Here is an 11,780-nt window from a genome sequence, read left to right as displayed (position 1 = left end):
GGCTGCTGAGTTTTGTCAGTTCACGGAAGAATCAAGCAGCAGGGAAGGAAAATGGAAAGGGAGGGAATATAAAGTGAGGAGCAGAGAGGGAAAACCCCCACGAGGGACACAGAACCACTGCTCCAGAGCAGATGGGGTGCTGACTCCTGCTGGAGAGCCCCAGATATCCCATAAAAACCAACTAAACTCCCTGGATTTCAGGAGCTGTCTCCATCACAGCTCCCTTGTGCACCTCTGACCACTCCAGGAAAAGTCTCAATTCCCCTGGAAAACAGCCCAGTATTTCCTGTATTTCTGGGATACAATTTCTGTGTTTTCTGGTGAGATCCAGCCTGCCAAGGGGGAGCCGATCCCAGTTTCCCCAGTCAGAGCTCCGCCTTTGGCACTGGGGGGAGCAGGTGCAGCCCAGCATCCACGGAGAGCCCAACATCCCTGTGGCACCACCAGGAATTCCTGAGCTCCCCGAGATTGGGGTTTATATTTATATTCTGATTTTCCCAACACTTCCACATCCCCCTGGCACTTCCCTGCCTTTGCTGCTGTTACAGAATCACAGAATCCCTGAGGTTGGAAAAGACCTCTAAGATCAGCAAATCCAGCCATCAGCCGTGTCCTCAAGTGCCACATCCACAGGTTTTTTGAACACTTCCAGGGATGCTGACACCCTGGGCAGCCCATGCCAACGCTCTCCAAGCCTTCCCATGAAAACTTCTTTCTTACATCCAACCTAAACATCTCCTGGCACAACTTGAACCCATTTCCTCTCATCCTGTCCTGTAATTCCAGAGGGATCAGCAGAGAGGGAAGGTTGTTTGCTCTTTCTTCCAAACCAGGTTTCATCTCTTGTTGCACATTTTGGGAGTCTGAGGATGCCACTGGGGTCAATTTTCCAGGATTTGTTCAAACAGGGCCTCCCCACCCTCACAGGGAAGGATTTTTTATACATTTTATGCCTTTTTCCTTCCCTGCTCAGCACCTCCAGGCCCACCAGGAGCCCTGCACCCCACACCTGTGCTGTGATGTTTATTCCCTCAACCTCTCCCCAGGAATTATTCCAGGCAAGGATGTCAAACCACTGGGTGAAACAGAAATTAAAAGCTCCCCTCTGTGAGGCAGATTTTCTCCTCCTCACCGCTGACAAAGGGAAGGCTGCACAGAGCTGTGTTTTTACATTTATAGAATATTCATATTTTGCCCCAAGCAACAAGAGGCTTTCAGGAGAGTCAGGCAGAGGTCTCCAGCTCCTGCTCACCAAACCCCTTTGATTCCAGCACAAAGGAGCAGGAGCCTGCAGGATTTGGGGTTGGTTTTAAATCCCACGGATCGTTTCAGCCAGTGTGGGCTGACCCCAGTGTGGAAGGAGGGAGACGAGGCACCTGATGAAGCACATGTAGAGGGTACTCCCTTTAAATCAGCCATCAGACAAAGCCTCTGGTACACCAGATGCCCTATAAATAGCTTTGATCAGTTATTGATCAGTTCTAAATGGCTGTGATCAGTTATTGATCATGATGATTATTCCTGAGCTGAAGGGTGCGACACAGCCTCACCCACAGCCCTCTCCCCTCCTCAAACACCACCACACTGCTGCCCACAGCCTGTGCTTTGAGGAGGAAAATAACAACAAAATAATACAAATCAGCATTGGAAACGTTCTTTGGAAAGCACTTTCCTTTCTCCAGTCACTTTAAAAAGCTGCAGCACTGAACAGCTTTTACCACATGGCAGCAGCAATTCTTTTTCCTTCCCCTGCTGCCAAGAGGCAGAAAAAAAATCCAGATTTTAATACATCTCTGTGATCTCAATCACCTGCCTGATCTCAGAAGAAACTCAGGCAGAATGAGGTGCCAAAGTCCGAGAGCTTTATAGCCCTGGAGTGTGTTAATTGCAGATCCCATCTCCCCAGATGCTGGGAATGTTCCAGCCTCACGCTTGGCACCTTGATTCCTGCAAAGGTCCAAAGCCAAAACTCAGCTGCAACAAACACCGAATCCCTGGCTGACCCCTGGGGTTTGAGCATCAAGGGACCAGCGTGTCCCCAAAATCCAGACATTGGCTCAAGCAGGTAAAGATTAAACAAACAAAAGAAGGCAACAAAAAAATCAAACCTGAAAAAACAAAGAACAACCACCAAAAAAAAAAAAAAATCCAAAACCTGAGATCTTTTAACTGCCTTGGGTTTGAGCTTCCCCTTTCCCCAGGGGTTGCTGCATTATCAACATTTCCATGTCCCACTCCAGCCTTTTATTGGCACCAGCAGGCTCCTGATGGTTTTTCAAGGCAGCACAGAAGTGTCGGCTGCACTGACCCAAACCAGCCTAATTCCAGGAGTTCACTTAACTCTTGGGTCTGGATTCAGAGTCATCTCAGTTCAGGGTTTTTCACCAGCCTGTCCCCATCCTAGGGCTCTACAGAAATATTCCCTGCAAGGAGAGGATGAGGTAGGACATGTGGGAAGGGGACACAGTGAGATGTGTGACCCATCTCTCCCAGTAATATCACCCCCCAGTGCTGAAATCACCACATCTTCCCTTTCCATATCCAGGTGAGGACAAAAAGTCGTTGCCTTACCCTGATAAGACGCCCAGCACCAAGTTGAGCATGAAGAAAGAGCCAATGATGATGAGAGGGATGAAGTAAAGCCAATTCCAGGTATTTCCTGCAGCGTCGTTTGTCTGGAAACAAAGGGAAAAGGGAGAGACAAACACAAGTATTATTTCACCTCGGAAAGAAAACACCACACAGAACCTGCAGGGCAGAGGAGATTCCCCTTGGAATTCCATAGGAGGGTCCACCACTGATGTTCTGGTCAGTTCTGGTGTGTTCACCAGGTGAAATTCCAGCCAAAGCACTGATTCTCCCAACATCCACACCACAGTTTATCCTTTGCTCCAGTGAGAAGATCCCTCAGATCTCTCTGGCAGTGACCTGATGAGGGGATCGAGGTGACCTGGGTGTGAGGGGATGTCCTGGAGGGCAGGAGGTTCTGCTGAGGGATCAGCCCAGGCTGGACCCATGGGGGTCACACCAATGGGCTGAGGGTCAGCAAGGGTCCTGCCCTTGGGTCACAGCTCCAGGCTGGGCCAAAGGGGTTGGGAAAGATGGGAAAGGCCCTGGGGGTGCTGTGACAGCAGCTGGACATGATCCAGGTGTGCCCAGGTGGGCAAGAGGCCAGTGGCACCTGGGCTGTCCCAGCCCTGGTGTGTCCAGCAGGACCAGGGCAGTGCCTGTCCCCTGTGCTGGGACACCTCAAATCCTGTTTGACATTGAGGGGCTGGAGCGTGTCCAGGGCAGGGAATGGAGCTGGGAAGGGGCTGGAGCCCCAGGAGAGGCTGAGGGAGCTGGGAAAGGGGCTCAGCCTGGAGCAAAGGAGGCTCAGGGGGGATAATGGGGAGAATTACTTCATGGAAAGGATTGTCCAGCCTGGCACAGCTGCCCAGGGCAGTGCTGGAGTCAATCCCTGGAGGGATTTAAAAGCCGTGTAGAGGACATGGGTCAGTGCTGGGGGAACGGTTGGACACCACCTTAAAGGCCTTTTCCAACCACAGCTCCAGGCTGACTCTGCTGCAGGACCAAACCACATTTTTAGGTGGCCTAGGCCTGTGCAGGCTCTCCAGAGCAGCCTCCTCCCTGCCCACCTCGGCTCTCCCTCCCCCGGGCTCAGCATCAGCCCCGCATTTCCATCTGAACCGAGCCATTCCCGGAGGGAACCACAGCCTTCCCTCCAGCCGGGCTGCAACTGAGCCCAGAATCTGCTCACACATGGACAAGGAGTCCACAAGAAACCCGGGATCTGTGGAATGATGGAACTGCACATCTGCTGGCTGAGCACCTCGGGCTCCTGTCAGCCAAACCCACCCTGAGGCGGCAGCAGTGGGAGACGAAGGGGAGGGAAGGGTGGTGGAGTTCATGACAAAGTTTCTGCATTCATCAGCCTCGAGGGAGCTCTTTGGGGAAGTGCTGAGAAGGAAAACGCCACATGGCCATTGACAGAATCCCAGTGCTGAGGAAAATGCAAATTCCTCTCTTGTGAGGAAAGAATGCAGCAATCTGAGGATCTGGTGTTGGGCGTAAGGGAAAGGGAGCAGAAAGGAAAGACCTAAACACATTCTCCTTGTCCTTCTCCCTCTTCCTGCAGGGGTAAAGAAATCCAGGAACACCGAGCTCACCTCCCTGCCCAAAGGCAGAGCCCCCAGAGAAGTGCTCAGACACCAACTGGCAAAAACTGCATTAATTCTGATATTGGTGCCTTTGACTTATTATCTGTGGTGCTTTTTGGTCACTGTGCCCAATCATATTCCCAAGAGTAGTTTTGCTTGCAGGATTCACAGAGAGAAGCACTTTAAATGTGCTTTGTTTCAGCTGTGCACACACTTGGTGCCACCTCAAAAAGTCTGTGTGTAAGAAGTCACCCAACAAAGAGCAAACCCCACGATGTCAGAGCATTTCTCACAGGTGATAACATTTAAAAGTAAATACAAGTATTTGTATTTACAAACACAAGTGATTGCCCCCTGGGGTTTGTTAATAGGGTGCAATTCTGCACCGATCCTTCCTCCCGGAACAGGCTGCAAACACGATACAAACATCTCTCCAAATAGCAAACACCCTCAGGAGTGTCTGTGTCAGCTGATCAGTGACTCAGAGGAGAGGAATGGGCTCTCACAAACCCCCCTGCTCAAGGCAGAACCAGCACGGCAGGGACAAATGGATCTGAGGAGAAACAGGCTGGGAAAATGGGAGCAGAAATGCAGGGAAAGCTCTGAGCTGCCCAGTTAGGGTTTTGAAGGTTTGGAGTATCTGACATCCCACCCCACTTCTTCATTCCCTGTTTTGTCTTCCCAGTCCTCTCTCTCTCTTTGCTTTCAGCTCTCTCCTTGCCCTGTTCTCCATCTCTGCAGATGGGCTCGGAGGGAACAAGGAAACTCATCCTCAGTGCTTCCTTCCCACCACAGGAGGGAAAAAAGAGCCAGTGATGATGAGAGGGATGAAGTAAAGCCAATTCCAGGTGTTGCCTGCAGCACCATTTGTCTGGAAAGAGAAAAAAGGAGGAGTGGGGAAGTGCCTGGGACAGGTTTTTACATTTAGGGGCCGTTCTTCAGTTCTCATCTCATCAAGCAAACATCTCTGGTTGGAGCAGGCAGATCCCATTCAGGGGGGGCTCCGTGGGTCCCTTCCAGCTGAGGATATTCCATGGTTCTGTGAGGCTGGGAATGCTGTCAGCCAGGCAAGGGGGGGCCGCAGAGCCCGTGGGGAGGAGCTGGAGGAAGGAACAGATGGGAGAAGGGGAAACCACATAAACATGCAGAGGGAGCGCGGCGGGTTCACTGCTGCCAAACGATCGTTTATCGTTTATTTATCCATCTGAAGCCCAAACTTGGCGACAGATCCACAACTCCATGCCACGATCAAAGCCCTTAAAAATGAAATGTGTTGAAATACAAGCAATTACCCAGCCTTCCCTGAGCCTTTGCTGGGTTCCCCTCTGCTCAGGGCAGGGCAGGGCCTGGCTCTGTTTGCTCTGCCTTGCTCCCAGGGATCCAGGACAAACTCCACTTTGGATACGGTGACAAACACCAGGCAACAGTGGTGACAAACTGCTCCTGAAAAAGCAGAGCCTTCATGGATGTGCAACACCTTTCCCAGTGCTCCCAGGTGAGCTGGAACCCAAGCACAGAGTACAGCACCCGCTCTGCCACGGGGAGATGCTTTAATGACTCAAAAGCTGTTTGCTGCCAGGAAAACCAAACCCCTTCCCTCAGGGAAAGCCCCCAGAGTCCCACAGGCAGCTCTGTCTGCCCTGAGCCCTCCATCCACTGAGCTCCAGGCTCACTCATTAAGCAGCAGGAGCCAAGAGATCAAATCAATTTCTATGTTCCAGCTACAACATTTCACTGCTGTAACATCTGCCTGCCTGTCAGTGCCACTTGAGCCCACAGAGACATAACAGGAGGGCAAGAGAAATGAAATACTTGACAAAATGTGGCAAAATTACATCCTGAAATTCAGGAGGGGCTCACAGGTGCCTCTCATGCTGCTCCTGAGCCTTGTGGTTAAAAACAGCCACGGGGCTCTTCACAAGAACCTCCTGAGCTGTGCCCACACCTGGCCCCAGGAGTGCCCTGGGCATGGAAAGATCCACGTCCCCTAAATGTGATATCACAAGGCTCCCACAGCTGCACGGGGGGAAACTGAGGCATCCAAGGGACACTTTCAGGGCCACTGTGATCTGCACCTCAAGCATCTGAAGCCCACATGAACTCTCCAGCCCCTGGAGTGCTCTCCCTAAAAAGTCTCAGCTCTGCTCAGCCCCTGGCTGCTCCCACGCCCTGACCTGGCACTTGAGCAGGATGCACCCAGCATGCTAAACTCTGACCTAAATCCCCAAAAACCTCCCTCCAGCCTGTTCCAGGTGCCCCTGCTCCATCAGCCACCCTGGAGCTGCTGTCCCTGCTCACAGCTGGGTGCAAAGGACAACATTTCTGTGTTCACTCCACACACCCAGGGGCTCTCTCCTCCCTCTACATGCAGTGCTGGTGTCCCCAGGCAGTGACAGCACGGCCACCCCTCGAGGTGCAGGGATCTGAGGGGAATTTTGTCAGCTGTAGCAAACTCAGAAGCCAAAGGCTGCTCTCGCACAGGGAGATTAATGCCCTGAGCTGGAGAGCGGGGTGTTCTCCAGCACAGCACACGATGCTTCCCACCCCCAGGCCTTTTGTGACTCGTCCAGCACAGAGCAAGGCCGGGATTAATCCTCACTTTGTGTCTCAGGCACGCAGAGCTGTGTTAACAAGGTGGCAGCTGTGTCTGGTTATTAATTCATTTCAAGATCTGTTTCGAAACAATCGACTTGAAAGCAGCCAACTGCTGCTGGCGCTGTGCTGCAGAGCCCGGAGATGCTTTTGTATCTCCTTTCATCTCCTCTCCTGCAGCCCTGGCCACTACCCATGTTCCCAGAGCTGCTCCAAGGGGAGTTTCCTCATCCCTGGAAGTGTCCAAGGCCAGGTTGGATGGGGCTTGCAGCACCCTGGCATGGTGGAGGTGGAATGAGGTGATCTTTAAGGTCTCTTCCCACCCCAGCCAGTCTGGGATTCACACCCTGGAGCTCCTCGTTGCTGCAGGACCAGCAGCAGCTCTGCTCCAGCCCCATCCCATCGCCAGCAAATGACCAAAAAAGCCTTGCCTGCTCCAGCATCCTTCTCCCAGCCCATCCCCATCCCTTCACTGGCTCTCCAGGCTCTCTGCCTGCTTTCAGCTCCTTGCTGCCCATCCCCAGGGAGACTCAGATCACCCCCAGATCCCACTGCTGACTCCAAACTGAGTTTGGGGCTGATCAAAGGGAGCAGGAGCTGCTTTGGGAGGGGATGGAACTTCACTTCACATAAAATAACCTTTAATGTGAAAGACAAACAATTAAGGGGCTGCCATGCAAATGTTTCCAGAGCGGGGGTCAATAAAGGGATTTAATTTGACAGGTACAGCCAGGCACCACGGACCATTTGCTTTTACCGTGTTTTTAATCAAAATACAAAACACAGCACACCTCGATTTACTCATTGAAGCTAATCAGTGGCACAGCCTGACTTATTCAGGGCAATTAAAGGGTAATATTCCCTTAGTTGAGTGCTTTTGCATGGAGGAGAACTCTCAGCTGTCTTAGAGAGATGAACTCTCTTTACCCTCCATCTGATTTTTCACAGCTCTCTCCTCACTATTTCTGATAATTAGCAAAGCTATTTACAGGTGATTTATTTCTCTCTGCTCCTATTCTTACATTTAAATGAACGCAGAAATTGCTAAGAATAAAATCAAAAATGTCCCAAGCATGTACAAGAGCAGTGGAACCTGCCTTATGATGAAAACAGAAGGAGAAAAAAAGCTTTTTTTTAAAAAAAGGCTTTCATTTTTTCAACCTTCTGTAGCCTTTCTGACCCACAAACACCACCAAGCCCTGCCCTGAGAAGGTCTCTGCTGCAATCCCCAGCCTCACAGGGGGTGAAACTGGGGCACAGCCAGGTAAAAGTTGAGCTGCTCCCACATTCCCCAGCACAGCATCGAGAGAAATCTCATTTCTCAAGTGCTGACCCCATGTGCTGCTCCACAGAGAACACACCAGGATCTGCAGAAAGCTTTTCCTTTCTCTCCCCATCCCAGTTTAAATACAATTTCAGCTCGAATCCAGCCCAGTTTCTCTGGTTTCTGACTCTCAGATGTTCCAGCCCAGTTCAGGGAGCATCTGGTGCTCAGCTCTGCAGGGCCTGGACAGCTGGGGCAGCGCTGCCCATGACCCTCCAGAGCCAAATTCAGCTGGCACAGGAACGTCCCCACGGATGCTCTGGGGCTGTGCCACTCCCAGGAGGGAGATGGCAGAGCCTGGGGTGCTCTGTGGGAAGGATAACACTAAAATGGGATTGTTAATGAAATTAGTGGTCGGTCCAAACCGTGCTCTGAGTACAGCCAGGTGAGGCTGGGTTGGGGTTCAGAGCATCCCCCCAGCTGGGATCAGTGGGATCAGGTGGGTCAGAGCAGGTGCCACTGCATGGAAAGGGGGGAATTAAAGTAAAAGAGCCCCCAACAAGCTGCAGGGAACTGGGAGCCAAGCTCAAACACCAATTCTTAGGATTCTGCGAGGAAAACCCCTTAGCTGGAGGTTTCCATGGCTGGAAGTGGGACAGGTGGGATTTCAGGAAGCTCTAAACTTCACACAAGGTCCAGACAACAATTTCCCAGAAATCACAGAATCACAGGTTGGAAGAGACCTTCAAGATCACCGAGTCCATCCCATGCCCTAACACTGCCTCAACTGACCCATGGCACTGAGTGCCACATCCAATCCTTTCCTAAACACATCCAGGGACGGTGACTCCACCACCTCCCTGGGCAGACAATTCCAGGACCTTATCACTCTTTCAGTGAAAAACTTTTCCCTAACATCCAGCCTAAATTTCCCTTGGTGCAGCTGGAGACTGTGTCCTCTCGTTCTGTCACTTGTTGCCTGAGGCTGGTCTTAAGCCACACCAGGGGAAGTTTAGGCTGGACATTAGGAAAAAACTCTTCACTGAAAGAGGGATTGAGCACTGGAAGGGGCTGCCCAGGGAGGTGGAGGTGTCACTGTCCCTGGAGGTGACACTCAATGCCATGGTTTAGTTGAGCAGGTGCTGTTAGGTCATAGATTGAGACCATCAAGTCCAAAGGTCTTTTCCAACCTGATTTTGTGAGTCCGTGATCTGATCTCCTCCTAGAGCACATCACAGCCGTGCCTTTGTGGTGGGTTTTGGACACCAGGAAAGATCCCATGGCTGAGAATGTTTCCTGGGAGCCCTTTGGGTTGGGGGCAGCAGTTGTGGGAAAAGCCTTCAGAGAGCCCCCAGTGGCCTCTGCTCTCCCCTCACACCAGAGCCCTGACAAAGCCTGAACTCCCGGGAAGAGAACCCCAAACCCCTGGCACATTTACTCAAATCTATGTTCCTGAGAAGATCCTCTCTCTTTGGAGTCTTTGAGCTATTCCACTCCTCCTTTCCACCTTCACACACACCTAGATCACCACCCCTTTAGGATTCACATTTTCCACCTTTTATTTCCCGTGACAGAACTCAGAAAGTCCCCGGAAGAGTGAAGGGAGCTGTAATTCCCTCAAACACATCAATCCAGAGCCAGGCTTTCCTCTGAAAGCACCCAAATGCATACAATCAACCCAAATACCAGAAGACTCCAGGTAAAATCCTCAAAGCTGGCAGCATTTGAACTCTGTGCAATAGCAGTAGATGTAGGGACACGTTCTGACTGTAGCTGTTGCAGGCAATAATAACGTTAATTCAGCCAAGTTTAAATAGAAGCAAATCCTCCCCTTTGTTTCTCCCCTTCTCCAGAGCTGGGGAGGCTGGAAAAGCAAAACCACTGCTGGTTTATGCCTTGATCCAAAGGCTTATGGCACCAATATATCAATACATAAATATGCTAGCAGGGCTTCTTAATAAAAAATTCATTCTCTCCCCAGCTAGCGTGAACTCACTCAGCTGCTTTATTCATGAGCCTGCCTGGCACTGGGAAAGCTCTGCCACCATCAGAAATAACAGGCTGGCCAAGGGACTCTACCTCTTTTTGAATGCTTTTGTTTTTATTTCATAGCCTCTCCTCCCTTTCTTTTATTTTTTACCAGCTGCTCCTGGTGGGGACAAGTGAGGCACATTTAGGGTGAGGAAGGGCAGGCCTCTGGCTGGGGTTCTCAAGAGGAAGTTTTTCCCCAGCAAACACCTGCCCAGCCCCTCTCTGAGCCCCACGGGGCACTTATCTGGAAGATAAGGAGGATTTAAGGCCAGGTTAGATGGGGCTTGGAGCACCCAGCTCTGGTGGAAGCTGTCCCTATCCTCAGCAGGGAGGTTGGAACGAGATGATCTCTAAGATCCCTTCCAACCCAAACCATTCAGTGATTCTCTGGTGATGCATTTCACACATTTTACCACAAACCTGAAAGCCACAGAGCTCACGAGACCAAGGAACTCCAACAGCTTCACAAGACGTGACTCAAGCTCAGCTGCGACAGGGGCAGCCAGTTGATCCAGCAAAACTCCAAATATTCTGATTCCCACCAGCAGTGCCTCAGTCACCCATCTTCAGCTTTCTCTGAGCACACAGAACTTGCATTTTCAGGGAAGGGGCACAAGGAGAGCACAGGAGCTCCTGGGGCTGGGTTGTGCAGTTGGAGGGAGCACCTTGAAAAGCAGGCTCTGCTGTTGAGCTTGGAATTCTCATCGAGCACAAACCATTCAATGCCTGAGAGAATTCCTGTGTGAGTCAGGACCTGGAATAAGTTCAGTGCTCTCTGCATGTGCTTTTCTTACTCTGCAAAGGCTTCAGCTGTCTGAAGAGTCAAAGCTGGCCCCAAATGTGCTCCAAAAGTCCCGAGGAGGGAGAAATATCCACAGGAATAATTGTATAAAACACAGACACACACTTAGAGCCCTGCTCAGTTTGGCTGCTCAGGGACACACAAGATTTCCAGACAAGGATCATTCAGGCCCACTCAGAGATTTGCTGGTCTAGTGAGTAGATGCAGAATTAACTTTTCCTGCCACTCAGCAGCCCCTGGGCCGTGCAGCCCCTCGGTCAGCAGGGCAGAGCCAGTCACACAGAGTGATTCCCAGACCACCACAACAACTCAATACTTCATCATTTTCTGGCTTTGAGCAGAGGAAATTTTGGGGCAAGGCCCAAAATCACTGCAAATAACAACAGCCCTAAGAATAATGCCCAGGCTTCCTCATCATCCTAATGCAGATCCAGGTTCCTCCTGATTTTCCCTCTAAACATCGCCAGCAAAGATTCCCGAGAAGTTTTCAGCAGCAGGAAATTGGTTGAATGAATGAAAGCCTTGATTCCATCACATAAAATCATAACCATGGGCTGCTGTTACACACCTGCATTCTGCAGCAGAGGTCTGGGAATGAGCAGAGCATCGATTTATTTAGGTTGGGCCCACCTTCTCATTCTTATCTTCTAATGAGACACCTCCAACAGCTCAGACTTTCCTTAATTATGAGCAAAAAACATCCTTGTGGATAAATCTGCAGCTCAGGAGCTGGAGCTGAGAGCTCAGTCCCACAGAATTCAGAGCACAGCAGAGCCCCCGAGGCCCAGCAGCCCTTTGTCAATGCAATCCCTACTCAGAACAAGATTCCAAAGGTATTTTATCCCTCCCATTTCCCTGCTTCAGACAAAACAGAACAAAAAACCAGCTGGTCACAATCCTCTGGGCTCTATCTCAAGATGTTTCACAAGGT

The 11,780-nt window shown here is 51.0% G+C and overlaps 1 protein-coding gene across 1 annotated transcript in view; it reads right to left on the bottom strand.

Moving 5' to 3' along the window:
• CACNA1B (calcium voltage-gated channel subunit alpha1 B) overlaps positions 1 to 11,780 on the bottom strand; it is a 261,991-nt gene that overhangs the window by 136,247 nt on the left and 113,964 nt on the right. Inside the window, exon 7 of the mRNA XM_017740286.1 lies at positions 2,572 to 2,675. Within this exon, the coding sequence (XP_017595775.1) occupies positions 2,572 to 2,675 (104 nt within the window). The remainder of the gene's footprint in view (positions 1 to 2,571; positions 2,676 to 11,780) is intronic.

This window comes from Corvus brachyrhynchos, unplaced genomic scaffold, assembly GCF_000691975.1.
Source record: "Corvus brachyrhynchos isolate BGI_N302 unplaced genomic scaffold, ASM69197v1 scaffold305, whole genome shotgun sequence".
NCBI classification, from domain to species: domain Eukaryota; kingdom Metazoa; phylum Chordata; class Aves; order Passeriformes; family Corvidae; genus Corvus; species Corvus brachyrhynchos.
The sequence above is the reverse complement of the archived record's forward strand: the minus strand, read 5'-3'. Positions and strand labels throughout refer to the sequence as shown.